The sequence below is a fragment of the Musa acuminata genome, chromosome BXJ2-3 (genome assembly GCF_036884655.1).
Source record: "Musa acuminata AAA Group cultivar baxijiao chromosome BXJ2-3, Cavendish_Baxijiao_AAA, whole genome shotgun sequence".
NCBI lineage: Eukaryota > Viridiplantae > Streptophyta > Magnoliopsida > Zingiberales > Musaceae > Musa > Musa acuminata.
In genome coordinates, this window is record NC_088340.1 from 44,753,175 (window position 1) to 44,777,045 (window position 23,871).

Sequence of the window (23,871 nt, forward strand, 5' to 3'; positions counted from 1 at the left end):
GACTATGTTCGCAAAGAACCATCTTTTAAGAGCAAGAAAGTCAAACGCTTAGACTCTGCAGTTCAGCATTCCACGCGCATAAAATTGGTGAATGATACAGTCCATGCAAGTCTAACTGAGACTCCAAAAATCCATGCATCAAATCACCACAATAATCCAATACATAACAGTGAAAGAAAAATCTTCCGATTTGTTGAAATAGAATAATCATAATTTTTTTTCCTTCGTCATACTTACAGAGAAAGTGAGTTCCACAACATTCTGGCAGGTAAGGCCAGCAGATGTCAACCTACCGATGATCATAGAACGTCAACAAGAAAAAAATGCCAGCCTTGACATATATGATCTATTACGGCAATGATATTACTTATCAGGTGACGATGCCGAGTCAACCAACTATTCGATTCTGGTTAATGCTAACCCAGCAATCCTACTTCAGTCTCATTCAGAGTGGAAGCTTCCGACTAGGCAAACAGAGACAGAACCATCACATGATTACCATGTCACGGAGTGTCTGAGCAGCAAGGAAAATGACAAGTAATACACAGAGAACTGTTGTGGTGTGAGGAAAATGACACATAATGGGGATCACAGAGAACTATTTACACAACGCTTTCTAGGTTTTCTTGGAGCAACAATCTTGCTGCATTCATTATCAGGACTAATGGCATGTGGTGTTGCTCCCAGTGGCTGCACTTTCAAACTCCTTGGATTTCTAGCTTTGCCAAATTGTCCAGGAAGAGAGTGAACTACCTCTTGAGAACTTTTAGAAGAGATGTCCCTTTTTGCATCTTCATGTTTGGGTTTTAGCCGCAAAGTATGGCACGGATTTTGGCATGACTGCCCTAGGCTAGATTGGTTTATCTCCTCCTCAACTGACCCTTGTCTGATTGGCATTGATCGACGTGAATGATTGAAGTTGCAACTATCTTGATTACTTTTCCTCACTATGGCAGCAGTGGGAACCTCCTATCCCAAAAAAAAAAAAACAATTCTCAGTGTGTTAGACATCCGGAACCAGTCAGCTGAACAACAATACTATCACAAGTAGACTTATCATAATGCTAATAAGATCAAGAATATCTTTCTAAGACCAAAATGGATTAAGCACTTTCGGCCATATTAGGCTTCAGAGAATAAGACTGAGATTAATCACATATATTGAAAGCAAGTGCTATCTGAATAATTTTCAGTTGAAAACTCTGCTTGTCCTTGGTTTATTATTTACAAATGCCTTTATGGACTGCTGAATTCTTTCACCTTAGATATTGGGTGGATAAGAGAAAAACCATCATCATATAAAGTTCAATGCATAACAAACATCAATGGAAAGTCCATTTCAATTCCTATTACAACCCCAAAGGAAAAAAAAAACACCCTTCAGATTGTCCCTAAAAGACCTACTGAATGAAATCCTATGTTAAGTAGACAGCCTCATCTGTCTTTCTCCAGTTCCTAATACAGCAACACTCTGCACTGGATCCTTTTCAACCATTGAGATCTTTTTGATAAAATGTCACTGTTCAACTAAATATTATCTAATATTTCTTCAATGTTTTTAAATAGAGATTCTTAGGTCCTCTTCCTCTCCTTGCAACATAATCTTATTGACTCAACTCATTTAGTCAGAGTATTTGTAGGTTTCCTTTAAACGTATTGATATCATCTTATCAATATCATCAACAAGCAAAATGCACTAAGTCCATCTTTTGTGACAATGATATGTTTCACATCAGAAATCTGATACTGAAATTCTCAGGCATACACAGGAAATGTTACCTTAATTAGAGCTTCTGTTGATTGTCCATATTCTGATTCATCATCTTCCGAGTCATCAATCTCCTCACATTCAAACTCCACATTTGCACTTTCGTCATCAGAGTCACTCAATTCTTCTTGTTCCATTATGATATCTAGATCAGATTCATCATAATCTTTTGTGCACTGGCTTAGACAATCATTGGGCATCTGCACAACTTGCAAGGAATTGACATCCTTTTCACAGCATCCTCTTGTACGTGAAGCTGCAGATTCAGAACAATTTGCATTATGTTGAAATGACATATCAGCATCTATGCCTTTATCCATGGTTGGCTGAAGCCTTGGACTGCCCGACTTGTTGAACTGATGCATACTTGAATCTCCAGCTTGTCTTGTCTTTTCATTTTCTTTCACCGAATACAAGTGTATGTCCAAATCAAGTTCATTTTCCTTCTCATGATGGCAAAGGGGTGCTCCACCAGCTGGAATTTGGCTATTACCAACCAGATTTTCTCTTGAGACTGGATTAGAATCACAGGACAACTTATTATGATGACTTGATGCTGCAAAAACACCAGGATCAACTGAAGACACCATACCAAGATCAGCAGTTGCATTGTTGGTTCTTCGCAGAAGTGGATGGAAGTCAACTGAAAACAAATCTAATGGTGCATCTATTGAATTTCGACTTCCACTGATCCTGTCTTTCATAGTAAAACAATGTTGAGATTTGGAAAAAATGGAATCTTTTTGAAGTTGAGCCCCCAGGTGACAAGTACCAGAAGCAGCAGGATGTGTGTTCATAGAATAATATGATGAAAGTTGATCTTCAGAGGCATGGAACAGCAATGGGTGCATCTGGAGATCTGATTGTGAAGCATTTTCTTCTGCCACATGCTGATCTGAAGTAGCTCCACCAACTTGCCGGTGACTAGCTTCTGGACCATTATCTGATGGCATGTTTAAATTTTCGCCAGGATTTGTTACAGTACTTTCTCCCTTTGCAACTCCAGAAGACTTGGATGGATTTCTAACTCCATTCTTACTTGTGTAAGCATGTGCTGATCCACTGGGATGATTTTGGAGAGCTGACTGAGATATGACACGAACAGAAGGGGGAAGGTTTATAGGAGGCAAGCCAGGTGCCAACTTGACCACTCGTGCACCTTTACATTTACGTGTTGGGCAGGGTAATGACCCTAAATGACTTCCAGGTCTCCCGAAATTGGAAATGGAAGAAAGATGATTCAACTGTGAAGTGTAAGATGAAGTATATCTGGGGTCAGAACAGTGAGATAAAGGATGCATACTTTTCATGGGCTTTAAGGAATTGTTAATTTCATGCACTGCTCTGTCCTTCTGCACTTGAAAGCATTCTGAGCTGGAAGCAAACTTTTCAGTAGTGTTGGTACCATGATAGATAATCATGTTGGTAAACTGTACATTGCTCCTACCAATGCCTGAAAGAGAAATCTCATAGGATAAGTTATTGGAGCTCCCTGTTTCAGTGTCTGCAAGGAATGCTTCATGAACATAAGCTTCATTTTCATTGTCCATGTCCTCTCCACTATTATCCTCTTCATTATCAACCTGGAAAATCATGCAGCCAATGAATACAATGAAATAATACTCCAACAATTCAAATTTTCTTAATCTTATAAAAGTAAGCTAAATTGACCTCCTTCTCAGATAATGGGTGCCCATCAACCATTGAAGCCTTCAGTCTTCTTCGTTTTGCTTCATATAATCTCCTCTTCTCCTTTATGGCTTCACTCTTTCTGTAAGATTTCTGTGTTCCAGTAGCAATTCGCCACTGCCGTGGTAGCAAGGAGGGATCTCTGTGTCGAACAAAATACTTCCAAACTGATAACCAGTCCTGTTTAAAAAGCTTGAGGCCCTGGTTTGACCAAGCAATTACAGTATCACAATACAGCGTAATTGTGTCCTACTAATCATAATCAAACGGCTAGTATCATCCAATGGTGTCACCTCATAGATCCGTGCCTTCTCATCTGCTGTCAATGGAGAAGTTTTCATCCGTCGCACAGCCTAGATAAAGTTGCCAAATGAAGCAGACTATAGAATTCCAATAACAACTATTTAACTGATACCTTCAATTTTATATTGCAGAAATATTTGATGACAATATTGTAAAAGATTAGATAACTCAAGATTCAAAAATAAATTTATACACTACTGACTGATATGAATCATTAGACTTCGGCAATGAAACTAAAGGTTTAACTTATGGTTTTGATATTAAAAAAAAGTAATGAATTATTTTTTGGCTCATAATTCATGGAAATTCAAGCAAAAGATTGAATACCAAGTCAGCCATTAGTTATGGCTATTATTGCTAGCTTTCTATTTGACTCTATTCATTTCTGGGAAGTCGTTTGAATCCATGTCTTCAAAGTTCTGCCATTTTTTCCAGGGTTCCTACTGTAACTAAATCTTCTTTTGCAAATTAGGTATTGAGGAATACCTAAAGTTTCTTCTTTTGCAACTTTTCAGTTTGTTTTCCGGGTGTTGTATAATTTTCTAACACTGCACAGTTTTTAGCTAGTTGTTATTAAGGCTTGGTGATATGATAACAAGAACAACATGAACATGCAATAGCTTTATAAATCCTATTGACAAACTAATGCAGCCTGTTCTCCCATAGTTTTTTATTTCATCGTAATCTGGCATATCCTATAGTGTTTTCTGTATTTAATTTTTCCTCTTTCTTATTATTCCCTTTTTCTTTACTTTGATCAGTCCAAAAATCTTTCCTAGTCATTGTTATGTTCACTTAATGGAATTAAGCCATCTTGCTTCCACAAGTAAAAGAAAGAAATGAAAAGTAGAGAATGATTAACAACAAAACTCATCCAAGATGATAGGAAGCATGTAATGACTGATGCCTTCAAAACTGAATTCAACACAAAGTTCTTGTAGAACTTGTAAACAGTTGGTGACAAAACTCATTCAAGGCTCCAACATACAAAAGGAAGCAACAGTAAAAAATCAACCAAATGTTGGAAAAGCTTTGACAACAAAAGACAAAGCCAACATGTTTAGCAATTTAACCAATCAACACAAGAGTCTGGATGCCAATTTGTATAATTTTGTATACTGATATATAAAAAATTTCAAGTATTACATAGCAATTGAATAGCTTCCAGTAAAACATAGGTCTAGAGATTAAATAAATCAGGTAAGCTGGCTTAGGACAGATTGCCCTCCGTTCCCAGGTCACTGGTAAAGTAAGAATCCAATACCAGCAACTCATGCTTAGCCTATCTGAACCATGTTAATATATCTACAACAGCACCAACTTGGTCTACAACAAGGAGATGAAACAATAGGATGAAGAGAAGGAAGAAGTAAAGGTGGTGAAAAAGCAAACTATGATTTTTAGGACCAATTTTAAAAAATGATGCTTTTTCAACTATGTAGTTTCCTGACCACCCGACATGTTAATCAGCATAATATTACTAGCCCTATGATTTACTTGGTTTTATTTTTAATCCAAAGGGCATAACATACAGTATTTCCAAAAATTCCTCTCTACCCAGACTACTTTTTATCGGGAGGGGCTTACAGTTTTAAGACAGAACAATATTTTGGTCCTCCATATTTTACTCAATCTTTTAGTTTAATTGATTAAATTTAATGTTATTTCCAATCCTACCATCAATATGTAAACTCAAGTTAAAATCTTTAAACACATTATATTAGCTTGTCTTCCAACAAGTCAGTTGCACCAATTCAGATGACTATATCAGTTTTTGACCCAGCTATTACTTATTGATATTAGTGGAAGTAGCCATCATATAAACTAACATTAGGGAAGAAATAAAATCAAAAGTAAGAGAAGCACATAAAATAGATAGCTTTGTGTTACATGTGCTTACTGAAAGCTTTATAAAAGCATACCTTTATTGGATTTGCAGGTGCCTTGGAAGAGCTACGATTCTTTTGCCTAACAAATATCTACACCAACAACATACATAATATAATTTAGTGACCAATGTTTTGATGAGAAGGTCAAGGAAAATGTTATATTGGATTATCGAGATAGCCATTATGAACATTTTTTAGAGATATATGCAGGCACTAAAGCCACTGTCCAGTTTCAAAGGAAGGCCTGAAAACAATGTAAATCAGATATGCGACTTTGACCCTAGAACAAGGTGCAAAATAATAAATAAAACTGGATAAAAAACATTTGTCAAGAAAGTTCACAGCCAACAAACATGCACACAGGTGAGGCAGCATAATTTATAACCTGTTCAAAATAGCATCCTAAAATTGATAAGAGGTATTTGCTTGTGATTGCCAAGGAAGAACAACTTACATCTACAACCATCTTAAAACTTATTTTCACAAATAAGAAAAAGTTAAAATAAATGACCAAGATAATCCATAATTTTAAACATTGTTCTCTTTCGTATGTCCAAGTATGTCTCTACCCCCATGCTATTGGAAAATCCATTGCAAAACACTGGAGACAGGATTTTGAGGATAGACGAGGATAGATGCAAATGTTAAATCAGAGGAATGCGAAAGGTTTAATTGCTTACTTCAGTCGTTGTTGAAATTTTTATTTTCAGCAGAACAGGAAGAAAAAGAAAAACAATACTTTCAACATACTAACCTCAAAGTGAGAATTACGTCATGTTCAAAAGCAAAGACAGGAAGTCAATTAACAAATTCGAAATTTGGAACTTCATATTAGAATTTCTGACATTAAAAAAGCATCCTCATTTCACTCATATGATGGCTTGACTAAAGTTGTACATTTTCATATCAGATATAGAGCAGCAGTTATTTCCTGCAGAGATAGTAATATGAGAATTTCATAGATACATTTTATTTGCAAAAGATGTATATTAATTTATGGCATGATGTCAGGACTTCAAAGTAAATGAACTAGATGATTGGACAAAAATGTAGACTGATAGTTCACTTACTAAAATGCCAGTCTTGCATATTGTTTCACCATCCTTTTAAATAGGAATTATCTCGACGTTTGGATTGTATAAACTAAACAAACGAACAAGAATAATAGAAGTACCAGTTCTCCTAATCAAGCATAATAGCAGTACCAGTTAACCATTCATATTAAGAGAACTCGTCATACTCCTTATCAGTTGTCAAAACATCATATTTCTTTCCAATCAATTGGCATGTTACTTTCTTCGAAAAATAACCTCCCTATGAGCGTTGATTATTTTTCTTGTCCTATAAATTAAGTGGACAAGAAAGATATACGGAGGATTACAAAGCAACGTAACGGAGTTTGAGAAGCAGTACAAAAGATTTTTGTTAGAAAAGCATCTCCATTAAAAAACTGAAAGTAGAATATAAGTAACTGTGTGAATACCTATGTTCTATTATCATTGCAATACAAGGAATAGGAACAACCTGATGCTTCGTTTTACAAGGAAGAAAGTGCTTTTGTATGGCTCCCCAGTCATTGTTGTATTTCATCAGTCCCATTGCTAATAATCTGTATGAGATCTTAAAATTAGAACATGAATTACTAAAACCATATCGATTAAATGGAAGTGCTATTGTCAATATTATTCAGAAGTATACAACTAAAATCCTAGTGCCATTTCCTATATGCCTAATCTTATTGTTTTGAAATAATACAGCAATGGTTCCCATTTTGATATCTTAACCCTAAATCCTAGCCATAAAGGTTGAATACATGCCAAAGAACATATACCTGACACTCTGGAAGGAATGAACCTCATTAAAAGCATTAAGTGGTATAAAGATATATATGCCTTAATGGTCCTCTTACAAATTCACATTGCAATGCGCTCTTCCTTTTCCATGAATTGTCATGCAGCATGTCACTCAATTGTCAAGTTAGCATTCAAGAAAACACATAACATCAAATGATATATTCATATGTTCTCCTATTTTAAAATTTTAAAATAAAATATTCAATTAGCACAAACTTTATATATGTTCTCCAGAAAATATTTTTGTCTGATAATTGATTATATAATAGTTGTCACAAATTCAATCCCAAGTGTATGTACATATCTCTAAACAGCCCTCATTTTCATAAATTAAGGACTCAAATAGAGTGCAAACATGACTAGGTTCTTAAGAGATTTTCATAACAAATATTACTCAAATTCCTCTCAGTATGCTACTGGCTCTTGCATGCAACCTCTCTGCCTTGGTAAGAATAATGAAAGTAAAAGGGTTTAGAATATACAATTTTATGAAGTGAAATAATGTTACAATGCAGAACAACAATAAGGTCTCAAAGACATCAAATTCATTGATCGAACAAAATGTTAAAAAAATGCACCATTTTCAAAATTTTGTCAAAAGACATACAACGACATAGTTTAACAGACACCAAAATCTTGTTATTAATAAATATTAAGATGTAATAGCAAATCAGAGTATACAACTCACTGAATCTTACACATTCAAATGACAATCAAATAGTTAGAGCAAGCAAGTAACCACATAATGGTCAAGCCATTTACATGGCATTTAAATATATAAAACCTTAGCATATTATTAAACTAAATGGATATCACAGAACTAGTAGATTTTAAAATATTTAAAACTTTAGCCAAACTTGAAAAAAGAAGTTGCCGACGACGCCGAGGCCTCGTTGCCTTAGACGAGGAGGAGGCGACATCTCATCGGTGGCGTCCGAAGAGGGAGGGCGGTGACGGATTGAGATCGTCGAGGGAGAGCAACGTCAGATCTCCAAGTTCTTCCTTTTCTTCTCCCTCTTCTTCCTTCTCCCTCGACTAATATCACCTCGTAGCGGGCAACAACGGTTGAAATCGACCGTCACCGACCGATTTTGCATGATAATGGGGCGAAAACAACCCCAATCGACGATACCGCCCGATAGCGGGTGATCTACGTACCGATCTGCTGGCGGACCGGGTGATATCATTCGAAATTAAAAACGTAGGTATAGACTATTCACCACATAAGCTAAATGGGATCATTCTGAATAAGGATCTTTAAAAAATGGTTACACCAGATACCAAATTGTTAAAAATGTCTAATATTAGTTAGTTCTTTTGAATGAAAGAGTTGGAAAACTTAAACTATCTCCTCAAACTGTTAACAAAAGAACAATTCCCAAAAAAGTATGATGTAAATGGCAAATAAACTAGAATAGGTAAGATGTTATCACTTATATAACACCTCGATTAGTTCTACGTCGGAAGTTGGCTAAGACTAAGATTGACTTATAAGGATCTGATCGGTATACTACCATTAACCTTCGCTTAAGCATTTTGAGCCAATGGTTTGTGCTCAATGAAGTTAACATATCAGTTATCCCATTATACTGGTCATGACAATTGATATCAGAGCCGACCTACTACTGGGGCATGGTGTGGGGCTTGAGTAGTAAGCATCTACCTATGGATGGGATCAGAGAATACGTCATGGCATGGATCCACCACTATGCTATACCTCACATGCACTATGTTAGGATTTGATCTGAGATATGCTGGGCCATGATGAGGATGTAAGAGATTGCAATCTGAAGTGGTCTAAGACTAAAATTGATTTATAAGAGCTTGACAAGTGTACTAATATTAACTTCGACTAACATTTTAAGCCAATGGTTTGGGCTCAACAAAGTTAACATGCCAATTATCCCATCAGACTGGATCATGACAATGCCCCTCTGTCTTCCGACGAAACCCCCAAACTCCTTGATCTCCCCTCCACCATCAACAAAGAAAAGAAGAGTGATGAATCCTGAACAAGTAATGACACCATGTACGTGGTGTCAGTTCCACCTGATTCTCATGTAATCATCCTCACCCCTAATAACTTATATCACAAAATTATAATTTTATCCATCAGCCTAAAAGGCCATCAACACATAATTTTATCCTACTGAACACAGAAACTGGTTACAGATTTATAATTTTCTGCAGAATCACTTTCTTTATACTGTGATCAATCCATTAACATGAACCAGTCAATATTGCATGGACTAGCACATATAATATGAAGACATGCACCACCATACCCGGTCCCCCTCAAATGGCACAGTTTGTACCATGTGTAACAAAAAAATTTGTCATAATACAGATAATAATTAAAATCAACAATCTGAACTTGGATAAGCAACAAATTTCAACACAGTGCTATCAGATAATAAGTTCATAAAGTGCTGGTAAAAGGGTTACACCGCTTGTTATAAATAAGAATAGCACCTTATAAAGTTGCTTGTAAATAGTTGATGATTTTTCAAGAACCAATGAAAAGAAGATGTATCATTAATGAATGTCATCAACAGAGAGAGAGACTGACAGATAGACAGAGAGAGAGAGAGAGAGATGGGGGAGGAGGGAGGCGACTCACTCATCTTCGGCATCAGTGAAAAGCACACGATTAGCAACAGCCGGTACCGGAGGTTTGTGAGGGAATAAAGCTAAATTAAATAGAGGATAAAACCTCTTTGCTAGCTTGGCAATTTCCATTGGCACAAGAGCAACAGTTTGCTTCTTGGTATTTTCCACTAGAGTAGCAGCCAGTGACTTTTTGGGTGGTAATTGACCAGGCGGAGGTGGCAATGCTGTTTTTGAGGGAATGCCATTCGGCTCACCATACAAAATTTGATCTGTTCCCATCTGAGATGTGAGCATAGGAAACGGAAAAAGAGGTTCCCTTTTCAAGTGACTCTTGTCAACTGGATCATCCAAGTGACTTTGTCTATACCTTAAAACAGCTGCAGTGAGCAAGGTACCAAGTTAAAGCATCAAAAGAAACAAAAAGATGAAACCAAGACATGATTGGGAGTATTTCAGTCACGTACTAGCCGAAACATCTGCCATATAACTCTTAGCCAACTGAAGTGGCACAACATCAAGGATGGAAAATATGGGGCCATCTATTGAAGGTGTCCAATGAGAAAATTCAGAACTCTCACTAGAATCAATCTGCAATGATGCATGGATATTTGGAGCCTGAAAACAGGACATGTCATAAGGAGCTTTTCTCCTGGCCAACCCTTCTTCATGTCTAGCAACCATCGCCATGATCAACTCTTGAACTTCCATAGCAACTTGCTGTCGGGATGAATCAAGAACACTAACAGAAAAGACCTGTATAAGGAGTTGAACGTGTTCATGTATCAGACAGTACAGCTGGCCTAACTGCTGATACGTAAAACCATGGGTTAAATCAGCCCCAGAGAAAGCAAATGGGCAATGAGAAAAGCTTTCAGGAGAATGAAATCGCAATCCAAGAGCAGGAACAGGAGCTATTTGAGCATTTGAGACATAAGGCAGTATAGGACGCAGTGGCATCTTGTCAAGCCCCAAAAAACATTTCTTCTTTTCAGCAGACTCCCTTAGGCGTTTCTTTTGTCTAGTTTCTGGTCTATGAACATCTTCCTCATTTTTATCACTTCGCCTCTTGTCATCATCAAAACTTTCATCAATGTCACTTTCTAATGCTTCCTCAATTTCAATTGCAAAGTCAGCATCATTTTCCTCATCTTCATCCAAAATTTCGTCATCTTGTCCTGCCTGTCCATTACCATCTCCTCCCAGCAACACAGCAGCAAGAAACTTGCGATACTCTTCTTCATCATCAACATTTTGCAAGTCATCATCATCATCAGATTCCTGAAGAAAAGCTTCCAACTCTTCGAGGGTATAATTTGCAAGAGAATGGCGAGCTCTGGTCCGCTTGCAGATTGCATCCTCATCATCTATCTCGACAGCTTGCTTCCTTAAACATATTGAGTATGAAGAGCTTGTAGCCTGGCCAGGCAACTCTTCTTTGGTAAGCTCTTCAGCAGCTTCGCTTTCATCCCCAGATGCAGCTTTTTTATAGCTTCCTTCAGGATGAGCTGATTCCTCTTCCTGCCAATTGAACCTATTTAGTTCTTCCACCTCAGGCTTTTCTAGAACAACATCCTTTCCAGTAACATCTTCAGCTGTCAGTCTATTTTGCATAACAATCTCCTCGTCTTCAGTTCCTGAATCTAGATTGCGGCAAGTAATCACAGATTTTCTCGGTGACACACCATCACCTTGGTGCTTTAATGAGCTCGAAAAAACTTCACCAATATCATCGCCAGTAGCTTCATTGTCCGAACTCAAGCCAGATGAGGCTTCTGACAGGGATTCCCCTCTCCAGGTGGGATTGAAGTCCATATCATCATCATCCTCATCATCTTCAACTTCCATATTCACTTTGTTGGTCATGGACAAGATGTCAAGGGAAATGGGAATATTTCAATGCATCCAATGCCTAAGTTTCACATGCTGGGTAGCAATGAACATGACATCTGGAAAAAAGAGAAGATTTTAGCCAAAGAAGTTAAAGAAATAAAGCAGTGGGTGGAGGATGATGCTGAAACCCTAAAATTTTTGAGCTTGCAGGAGAATATCATTGTCTTCGGAATCCGCTAGGTCCAACACAGAAACCACAGTTTCTAGGGATTGACTGATCACATAAGAGAAATACTAAGAAAAAGGATTTATAAAAACAAAGGGATAAGCTGAAAAACAACAAGAGGAGAAAAGAGGAGGGTAAGAGGATGAGGAAACAAAATCGCATTGAAGGACCACAGCGTCTATACCAAATGCCTCCGACAATCTCTTCTAAGTTCTTCCGCCGACTCAATTATCTCGTCGCTCGTGTAGGAAGCGTGAAAGAGTGGAAACGAAGCAAAAGAGCGAACATGTACATAGAAAGTGGTCTCTCAAGCGAAAGAAAAGAGGAAAAGGAATGTTGACCAAGAAGGGGGGCCAAAAATCGAAGATTGAATTTGATCACCTATAGTTCGGAATAGAGGCAAAAGCAAGTTAATCGCTCGACAAGTTTCGCATGTTTTATCTCTAAAGGAGAGATCCAAAACCAAAGGAAGAATTCAAAGAAATATATTAAAGAAAGATTTTTATACTACCACGGACAAAATTGTAAATAAGGTGTTTGATGTAATGCTCATATATGTTCGGGTCTTTCAGTTTTGTTCATGTTTTGCATAGCATGTAAAGGGCTGACAGTAGGCTTAACAGCCTCATTTTGGTTGGCTTTGGTGGCCGCTTTAGGCCTATACATGAAGGTTGTGTCATAAGGACACTTGTGGGCATTTCAATCTATAGTGGACCATTTTGGACCTTTTGTTATGCGATCGTTCAGAACTTGTTAAATTTATGTTTATAATTTGCATTGGATATGAAGTATTTGTTGAAATGGTTGCTTGTGGATCCCGAGTGAAACGCTTTCTATAACCCGTTTTCTCTTTTATAGGTCCTAAGAGGCCATAGGAGGTTTCGAGGAGGCTGATATTTGCGGGCAAACACGCAAGGGTGCTGCATGACTTAGGCAAAACCAGCTAAGTTCGTGACATATGGTATCCGAGCAAGACAAGCACACATACAAACACTTGACAAACAAACGTGGGGGACATAGTAGGGCTACGTTGAGGGCAACTAGCACGCACGACCATTTGGGGGAAACGAGCATGGAGATGTGGGGAAAGGAGTCGCTCAGAAGAGCGAGCGTTTGAGATTAACTTTAAGAAGAATGGCCAACCCTTCGTGCGAGAGGCACCACGAGGACAAGCAAGTTGGGAAGAATGTGCAGCGCACACAGGTTGGGATGGTCGAGTTCGAGCTACGACTCGACGTTGGCAACCATACTTGACGATGCTCAAAGCAAGTGGAGGACTTGGTAAAAGATGAAACCGTACAAAGTGGGATAGGTTGCTTAGTGGTAAAAAAAATTGTGTAAAACTCACAAAGGTGAGGGGAATTGCTAACTCGAAGAATTTAGTACTCATGTAAGGGCTTGTATGTGGACGATAGAATGTTTGTGGCCATCCCAAAGTGACCGAAACTCGATGCCATGGAGCATTGAAGCTTTCTCTTCGGCATGGGAAGGACACGTCTGTAGAATGTTAAAGTGTACAGTGAGTTCAACATGTTGCTAAGCCTTAGGGGGTGCAGTGGGGGCTATATTGGTGAGGAGTCGTAATCTAGCAAGTGCGTTTGCGAGGGCAAAACAATGCATAGTTTGTTTAGCAAGGCGGAGTAGTCTAAGGGAATGGTGGTCTTCGAAACTTTCATAAGGAAGGATGCGAAGAGAGAAGCTCCAACGGGACAGATATCTATGAGGGATAAGTCTCGATTCTCCAGAGGGAGAATCATGTGCAACAGACCGCACATGTTGAGAAGGAGTATATCAAGATAACAACTCCACAAAACTCAATGGACCGAGCGAGCGACGAGGAGTCATCACATGATCCCGCATGAGGTAATGCATTGGTGGATATATTGTGAGATTAAGTGGGAGAGTGACCCAAGGCAACACTAAATGAAGGCACACTTATAGCCGATATGAAGAGAGACTTCACGGAGGGTTGACCCGTGGAATGGTGCGTGCGAGGGCCACCATCAACTCAATACAAACCAAGGAGCAGAGCAACTTGGATGCAACTTGGTGAAGTACGTAAACTAGCATGAAGGGAGTCAGCATAGAAGATAGAGCATGGAACGAAGGCACGAAACTTTCTTTGGACAGAGGTCAAGGATATGAACTCTTGTAGAAGCAAGAGCGAGATTATGTTATTCTATACGTCCCTCATTCTGATGGAGCAGACTTATCTTGCACGATGCCAAAGACGAAGGGAGATTCGACATGCACCTTATCTCAGAGAAGCATTTGACGGAGGAACCAAGGCGACTCAACTTACGAAGGCGAAGTTGGATTCGGAAGGCTTTGGCACGAGGCAAGAGGACGCGGAGGCGAGTACTCTTGAAAAGGATGCCATAGTGCTGCCATTCGTGTTTTCATGAAGGAATCGGTACACAGCAGAGATTGTGCTGATAGAGACGAAGATCGATTGCTAAAGGAGCGAATACAATTGAGGGTGGAAAAGACCCTGCGGTGTGCTGGCAGAGGCCACACATGGAGGGATGACAATCTGAGTTTATCCCACAATGATCAGAATGCAATAAAGATATCACTAGGAGGCGACATAGTGCAACAGATCGTGGTGAAACAGTTCGTGGTAATGCGATACACACAAATCTTGTCCCGCGAGGGACTAGATCATACGGAGGTATGATCTGGAGTTACTAGGAGCTCTACTTCGATGAATAACATGAAAACAAAAAGGGCTATAGTGATATCTTCCATGCGTACACTATGAATAACATGAAAACAAAAGGAGCTCTACCATGGCATTCGAGGAGTGAATGCTATGGTACCATAGAGGTGGGTCTTCCATACGTACACCGAATTTTACATCGGATGAAAGCCTTAATTATCAACATATGGAGGCTATGTACTAACGAGGGAGAATTTCGAATGTATGTAGCAGAGAGTCCCACTAGGGTATTGATTATATGGAAGTATGATTGAATTAGTTAGAGAGTTGGAGTACTTTAGAGCTCGTATTCGTTTAAGGGAGTCCGACAAATCAGAGGACAAGGCCGAGTAAGCGAACGATGTTACTAAGGAAGCTAATGAGAACAAAATCGACGCGAGCCCTGCAACATAATGGCGGAGGTCATGCATGAAAGTTGCAATCTGTCTTTCCATCGACCAAGGGAAACTGCTCGGAGAACACAGAGATGTTAAAGCAGGTGGTCGAAAGGGGTGAGGAAGCGACGACGAGTCCAGAGGGACTTAACTATCCAAAACTAAGTATCGGTTATAACGGAGGTAGACTCAAAGGAGTGCTATAGGGCCGCATAGGCGGATCTACCGATTGTGAAGAAAGAGACATAGATACGAGGTGATGGATAGTAGGGCATGAGAATGACAGCACCATGATACAACAGAGGCAGGACTTCCGTGGAGTCATCGATCCCTTGCTCTGATGGAGGGAGAGTGCTTGATAATGAAAGAGGTTAAGGAGGTGGAGAATGCAGAGGTAAACTCCAAGTACTGAGACAAGGCTAAAGGGCGAAGGACAGAGAACTTTATAAGACCGATGTTAACGAGCTTCTCATTAAGATAACGGAAAACTTCGGGTCGTTGCAAGAGTGCTCAACCAAGGAATAAAATAAGGAGTACGTGGTGTTGTAGCTTTGCTATTTAGAGGAGTAGACAACATAGATGATAGAGAAGACGATGCAATCCCAAAGGCGACTAAAACTATTAGAAACTTGCTCCAAGTTTGGGTGAAAACTTTTTGCATTCCAGAAGTTCGATGACATTGAGAAGGTAAATCACAGTAGCTAACTCAACGCAAGGAATGCAAACACTTCGTGTGCTTCAGAAGTGTGAGCAAAGAGCGGGAGAAAGCTAATAACCAGCTCGATGTATAAAGTACAACCCTCGAGAAGGTGAGCGAACTTAAGGAACCTTTGCTTTCTCAACTCTTAAAAGAATGGACAAAACCGAGTACCCAAATTCTCTTCTCTATTTAGCAGAGGAGCTCTGCACAGATTCAAAGATCCTTTGAAGAAACATAATGGAAGACAATAGTTGTCAAATCCTCACCAATGATGATCAGTGCTACTAAAAGTAGATTGTCTGCTTCATTTCCTAAAAAAATGCCAATTGAAAGTGGAAGTGATGCAAACTTCGAAGTCTATGAGGCGATTCTCGTTAAAGCTCCAACAAGCATCCACCCAATTCAAGCGGCATAAGGTATTTGAGAGACTAAGCATACCAAGGATAGTCTTCTCCTTCATCTGAGGGATCCGCAGGGACCAAAAGGGATCAACACAACTTAGCCGACCTCACACCAGAGTCAGTCATTGGCGAGTTGAAGCAGAATGGCGGATCAAAGTTCGACTACTCAATAACAGTGGCGGAGTATAGCTAGGATCCAAGAGACGCATTACAGCTAGAGCAGAAGATTTAAGACTCCGTAAAGACAGATGCAACTTCTACAAAGGCTTCGACGAAGACGTCAAAGAAATAAATGGGGGAGAATGTCACGGACAAAATTATAAATAGGATGTTTGATATAATGCTCATGTATGTCCATGTCTTTCAGTTTTGTTCATGTTTTGCACAGTATGTAGGGGGCTAACAGTAAGCTTAGCAGCCCATTTTGGTTGGCTTTGGTGGCCGTTTTAGGCTTGTATATGAAGGTTGTGTCATAAAGACACTTGTGAGCATTTCGAGGACCATTTTGAACCTTTGTTGTGCGACCGTTCAGAGCTTGTTAAGTCTATGTTTGTAATTTATATTGGATATAAAGTGTTTGCTGAAATAGTAGCTTGTGGATCCCGAGTGAAACGCTTTCTCTAACCCGTTTTCTCTTTTATAGGTCCTAATGGACAATAATAAGTTTAGGGGAGGCTGACGTTTGTGGATGGACACGCAAGGGTGCCACACGACTTAGGCAAAACCAACTATGTTCTTGACAATATGTACATTAAGATGGAATAATAACAACAACAATAGAATGATGGGCAAAAGACTCACCGAGAGAGACAGCAAGCCAAGACAACCAAGGCTTCGACTAAGACGACCAAAATTAGGGTTTCGAAATAATAATATATCCTTTCTCTGCTCGGGAATGGAAGAGAAGGAGGCGAGGGAATCAGCCGGAGGAAAAGGATCAAGTTCTTGAATTCTTCGCCTAAGAGGTAGAAGAGAGGAGAGAAGAAGTGGTGATGAGGGTAGGAGGCGGATGGGTTACCTTCTTTCTAATCGATAGCCATCATTTTACTCGTGCTAATTGGCACATGAGTGGCACACCGATGAGTCCGACCATGGAGTAACTCGTGAATGGATCGGATCCAATCCAATCTGGTCCAATATCAGCTAGATACAGGTCAAGTATGGTGTACTAATCGGAATAAGAATCGATCCTATTAGAACGATATAAACCGGATCGAGATCGGTCAAATTTGTTACGATCCAACTACGACGTGAATCGACACCTAATAAATAAATTACCACAGGGTTTTGATCAAAATACTGATTTTAAAATAAAAGAACAGTATTTTCTTAGTTTATAAATATATAATGTATTCATTATATATAATGATTGATTGACATGTCAGTGTCAGATATAATGTAGAACTTCCAATTTAGCAGAGAAGAAGTTCCATTCTCTCACACTGACATGCTTACAATTACGACTGACTTAATCCTGTGCTAATTTTTTACATCCTCGTCTTGCTAGCCTCCCCATGTTGGCAATATAAATATCACCACCCACACGAGCTCTCATAGCTGCACTACTCTCTCATGCACCAATAATTAACATCTAATCCTTTTTCTTGGTTTCTTAGACACAGGTGCACTACTCTCTCATACAACAATAATTAACATATTAGTGTTAATTATTGGTGCAAGAGAAAGAAATAAAGCATTAGGCGGAGGATGATACTGAAACCCTAAAATTTTCGAGCTTGCAGGAAAATATCATTGTCGTCCCAGAGGGGAAGGGCAGGGGGGAGGACGGTGTCGGGGAAGGGGAGGAACTGCGACGAAGGGGGAAGGAGGAGTGAGGAGAAGGGAAGGGGAGGATGGTGTCGGGGAAGGGGAGGAGCTACGAGAAAGGGGGGAAGGGGGAAGAGGGAGGAGAAGGGAGGGGGAGGATGGTGTCGGGGAAGGAGGGGAGCAACGATGGTGGACGAGGGAGGGGGAGGGAGGAGGGAACAGGGAATGGGGGCAGCCACTGCGAAAGAGGATGAGGAGGAGAAAGAGAGAGATATCGGGGGGGGGGGGCGGAGACACCGTTTCGCCGATGGACAGGAAGGCGCAGCAACCGCCGTTCACCGAGGAAAACGCCGCATCGACAAGAACTCCCCGGAGGAAGACACCGCCGTTGCTGTTCGCCAATGGAGGAAGACAGCTGCTCGCCGAGGAAACGCCGCAGTCGCCGCAAGGAGGGAAAGAGAGTCGCCGATGGGGAGAGAGTCGCTGTGTCTAGAGCACGCGTGCGCTAGGGGTCACTATTCTCATTTGGTTCAAGTTCCAAACTGGCTAAACTCAGGCTTAACCCAGTTATAACTGGATCAGGAAGACGCGTGAGCCGAACTGGCCAAAACGAGCCCATGGGCCAGGAGACGCTCCTGGCCGAGACATTATATTTCCAATGAAAAATAAATATTATAAATATATAAAAATATTTGAGATTTATAATAATTGAAGCAACACACGTTGGAAACAATAAATGATCAACCAATTACTGTATGGAGGTGGCAAATAGGTGCATAAAACTGATCAGTTATAAAATATTAATGGGAAAAAAGAAAAATAAATCAAAACTTATTTAGGATTTAGGGTTTAGGGTTTAGGGACGGTCGATCGTTGCCGCCCGCTAAAAGACGGTATTAGCCGACGGAGAAGGAAGAAGAGAGAGAAGAAAAAGGAGAACTTGGAGATCTGATGCCACTCTCCATCGACGATCCCAATTCGTCGTCGCCCTCCCTCACCGGGCGTTGCAGATGCGATGTCGCCTCCTCGTTTAAGGCAACGATGCCTTGGCGTCGTCGACGACTTCTCATTCGTATGGGGAGAAGAAACCTCTGCGACGACATCGTGGAGGCTTCGCGGGGAGAAGAAATGTCTTCTCCCCACACGAGGAGAAGAAACGAGGCAACGTCGCATTGACGACTTTGCCATTTTTTTATTTTTTCACTTTTTTATTATATATATATATATATATATATATATATATATACATACCGAGTGGTACGTCAGAGCATACCATTCGGCATACTCATACTGTACCATACTAAGCTGATCTCGATACTCCAGTACGATACGAAATTGCAAACCTTGACTTATACCCATAATATTAATTCTTTTTAGATTGCATAAAAAAATAATTTAAAGTATAATATAAACTTCAAAACAAAAATATTACAAAATAACATATCATGGTAATTGTACATTTGAACATGCTTAATGTGTGTCTATGCAGAATATAGCACAAAACTATCTGTACCTATAATTAACTTGGGAAGCACAACCAAACATAGTCAATTAATGTTCCTTGTTTGGCATGACTGGCAAATCCGTTTCTTTACACAACCCATAACCAAAGAAATGCCCTACAAATTGTCTGCTTCCTTCTTTCAAAAAGGAAGGAAGAGGAGAATACAAAACTCTACTCTTGCTTAAACATGAATAAATTTAACAAGGACATCACCAAGGTCTGTTTCCACTCTATCTATAATTCGTTAAAATTATCAAAAACAAAGCATGCCCACCCAGTTTCTAAGATCAACAACAACACCAATGCAGTAATGTTTGTAAGATCAGCTTAAAGTAAAACCAAGAATCAAGTATCGAAACCTTACTTCCCAACTTCATCACAATCTAATTCCTCCGTCAATTCCACAGAGAAATAATGAAGAGAAAAGAACACAACACTCAACCATTTTCTAAAGCCACATGAACCACAAGACCCTAGTAATGAGATCCAAATACAGATTTAGGGTTGGCGTGAGTATCCATAAATAGAATAAGATAAAGCAAAGTGGAAGATCTATGCAATATTTCAAAAGATCAAGACACAATCATGAGACTAGACAATCCAATTAGTTTCATGTATATTGTTAAGTGCGTAGTGTCACTTCTTTTTTCACAAAATAGACAAATAATACAATTTAAGATAAAGATAACTTTAAGTAGCACTAATTGATCCGAAACGAGAGCGACCGAGAGCTAGGGCAAGATTGAAGACGACAAAAAAAAACCCGATCAAGAATCAAAACTAGAGAACAAGATTGAATACGAACCGAAGCAATTGATCCGAAACAACAGCGCCGTGAGCTGGGGGCTACCAAGAGCAAGAGAAACGCTCGAGGAGAAACCTAATAGCTTGCCTAGCGACAAGGTGGATGAGGGAGGGGGAGGGACGAGGGATCGGGGAAGGGGGGGGCTGCGACGGCGAAGGACGAAGAAGAGGAGAAAGAGAGAGATACCAGGGGGCAGAGACGCCACCCAACTCTGCCGTTAGATGGAGAAGAAGACGCAGCAGCCGCCGTTCACCGACAAAAAAGCTGCAGCGACAAGAACCCCAGGTAGGAAAACAACGCCGTTGCTCCGTTGTTCGCTTATGAAGAGGAAGATGGCCGGCGTTCGCCGAGGAAACGCAGCAATCGCCGCTGGGGAGAGAGAGAGTGCCCGGTGGAGAACAACCAACGCATAGGGCACGGTAACGCCCAGCAAGTGTGTTGTGGGGCGGGTTTCAGGGTGATTATTGCCAACTTAGCTTGGCTGAAGTTCGACTCCGAATAGTTGAATCACGCCGACAACAAAGCCCAGCACTGCATGGGCCCAAACTAGCGAACGGGCCGAACGCCAGCCCAGTTAATTGTCGATTAAGGGTTTAGGGTTTCGGGTTTCGGATTTCGGGTTTCGATTTTAGGGTTTAGGGTTACTTGATGGGAAGGAGAAAACAAAAAAAAGACAAAAGATCTTTTATATAATCACACTGTGTATACATCTAAACTAGCTTCAACATATTTACTCATGTTCCTTAGAGCCACAATATCGGTATCCTGTCATGCTAAGCAGCTATTCTTTCAGAAGTCAGGAGCCAACTCCTCTTTCGAATCTCGACATAATGGGGCCTCTATCTCATTTAGCAGCTTACTAATAGTAATCGTCTGGTAAACATCCCATCTTGATCGACGCATTATGTTGATCCAACTACTAGGCTGTCACAGTGATTGAAAAAGGCGCTCGGGCGAGGCAAGGCCCGAGCGCCTCGCTAATGTCTCAGGCGGCGCGCTTCAAACAGGCGCCGCCTGGGCGCTCGCCCGAGCCCAGGCGCTTCGGGCAAGCGCCTGGGTAAACCAAGGCGACCGAACCAGAATTTTAGGTCTGGTTCGGTCCTGGTTCGATTGTTAGTTGGTTCAATCGAACCAACTAAACCGATATAATCCCAACCTTAACCTGCTGCCGATCCCGATCCCGATCCCGATCGCGATCTCACTGCTCGTCGCTCCTGCTCCCACTGCCGCTGCTCGCCGCTGTCGTTGCTCGTGCCTTCCGCTCTCTTACCCTTTCCCGCTATCGTTGCTGCTTCCTCGTTTCTCCATCAGGCTCAGTATACAATATACTCTTAATATTAAGTTTATTTGAATTTTGAAATGATTAATTTTCTGTTAATAGATTAATAATATATTATTTTGATTTTAATGTTATTAATTTTTATTTATTTCAAATTATTAATTATATTATATATTTTTATAAACTAGCGTTCGGCCTATGTGCTAGTTTGGGCCTAAGCATTGCTGGGCTTTTGTTCCGGCGTGATTCAACTATTCTGAGTCGAACTTGAGTAAAGCTAAATTAGCAATAATCACCCTGAAACTCGCCCCACAACACACTTGTTGGTCGTTCCCGTGCCCTAAGCGGTGGTTGTTCTCCCACCGGGCACTCTCTCTCTCCCCAACGGCGATTGCTGCGTTGCCTCGGCGAATGTCGGCCATCTTCCTCTTCATAAGTGAACAACGGAGCAACGGCGTTGTCTTCCTACCGGGGGTTCTTGTCGCTGCAGCTTTTTCGTCGGTGAACGACGGCTGCTGCGTCTTCTTCTTCATCTAATGGCAGAGTTGGGTGGCGTCTCTGCTCCCTGGTATCTCTCTCTTTCTTCTTTTCTTCGTCCTTTGCCGTCGTAGCCCCCCCCTTCCCCGATCCCTCGTCCCTCCCCCTCCCTCTTCCGCCTTGTCGCTAGGCAAGCTATTAGGTTTCTCCTCGAGCGTTTCTCTTGCTCTTGGCAGCCCCCAGCTCACGGCCCTGTTGTTTCGGATCAATTGCTTCGGTTCGTATTCAATCTTGTTCTCTAGTTTTGATTCTTGATCGGGTTTTTTTTTGTCGTCTTCAATCTTGCCCTAGCTCTCGGTCGCTCTCGTTTCGGATCAATTAGTGCTACTTAAAGTTATCTTTATCTTAAATTGTATTATTTGTCTATTTTGTGAAAAAAGAAGTGACACTACGCACTTAACAATATACATGAAACTAATTGGATTGTCTAGTCTCATGATTGTGTCTTGATCTTTTGAAATATTGCATAGATCTTCCACTTTGCTTTATCTTATTCTATTTATGGATACTCACGCCAACCCTAAATCTGTATTTGGATCTCATTACTAGGGTCTTGTGGTTCATGTGGCTTTAGAAAATGGTTGAGTGTTGTGTTCTTTTCTCTTCATTATTTCTCTGTGGAATTGACGGAGGAATTAGATTGTGATGAAGTTGGGAAGTAAGGTTTCGATACTTGATTCTTGGTTTTACTTTAAGCTGATCTTACAAACATTACTGCATTGGTGTTGTTGTTGATCTTAGAAATTGGGTGGGCATGCTTTGTTTTTGATAATTTTAACGAATTATAGATAGAGTGGAAACAGACCTTGGTGATGTCCTTGTTAAATTTATTCATGTTTAAGCAAATGTAAATCTTAATTTAATGGAAGAAAGACATTTTTTTGATAGAAGAAATAGAAACAGAAAATAGCAACCTGAATAGTAGATCTTGACCAATCTGCAGATCTTCAGCCTTAGTTACACCCCTAGCACGTGTTCCAGCTAAAGCCTCGCTTGTAACATGGAAGCATTTCCGATGAAATAACTGCTCTGGCTATTCAGAATGGTTCATGTGGAATATCTTTAGTATCACAACATTCTTCTTAGTATACCAAGAAATTTCATTAACAGCAGGGATGAAATTAAGAACCTAAAAACTGAAGTACAAAATAATTGGGATGACAAGAATGACAGACTGCCAACAAGATATCAATAAATTATATTCAGATTTGAGAAAACCAAACACTATTCTATTAGGAACCCTTCAAATTTTGAGTTTCTGAGTCCTAAACTGATGTAATATTCTTTTGAGTTTTCTAGTTCCAATAGGAGTCGGCTAGGCCTTCTAGTGGGCTAGGGGTCTTATTTATGATTTACTATTTTGATTAGGAGTCCAAGTCTTAATGGACTTAGGAGTAGAACTTAATAAATAGGGATGTATCTGTTTCTTTTTTTCATCAAGAAAATAACATTTCAACCTTTTGGCAAACCCTAGAAGGCCGATACCCTCGAAGTGATCTTATCCCTTTTTTCCTCTTCTCCTTCTATGATAAAACCCTAGGGGTCTTATCATCTGGTATCAGAGCAGCGATCCTCGGCATTCCCGCTGCAACTCCCCATATCCCATCGTCCATCGCC

The 23,871-nt window shown here is 40.2% G+C and overlaps 1 protein-coding gene across 4 annotated transcripts in view; it reads right to left on the reverse strand.

Moving 5' to 3' along the window:
- Positions 1-170: 170 nt before the first annotated feature.
- LOC135608597 (uncharacterized) overlaps positions 171-23,871 on the reverse strand; it is a 29,432-nt gene continuing 5,731 nt past the window's right edge. For 2 of the 4 annotated variants that reach the window (XM_065101692.1, XM_065101693.1), the window contains 7 exons: positions 23,169-23,287; positions 7,174-7,258; positions 5,683-5,739; positions 3,751-3,810; positions 3,440-3,658; positions 1,780-3,351; positions 171-969 (listed from right to left, as the gene is read on the reverse strand). In XM_065101692.1, the coding sequence (XP_064957764.1) occupies positions 589-969; positions 1,780-3,351; positions 3,440-3,658; positions 3,751-3,810; positions 5,683-5,739; positions 7,174-7,258; positions 23,169-23,287 (2,493 nt within the window). In that variant the 3' untranslated portion in view covers positions 171-588. Of the gene's footprint in view, positions 970-1,779; positions 3,352-3,439; positions 3,659-3,750; positions 3,811-5,682; positions 5,740-7,173; positions 7,259-10,122; positions 10,490-10,576; positions 12,016-23,168; positions 23,288-23,871 lie in introns of those variants that run through there. The other 2 variants (XM_065101691.1, XM_065101690.1) reach the window with 2 other exon arrangements.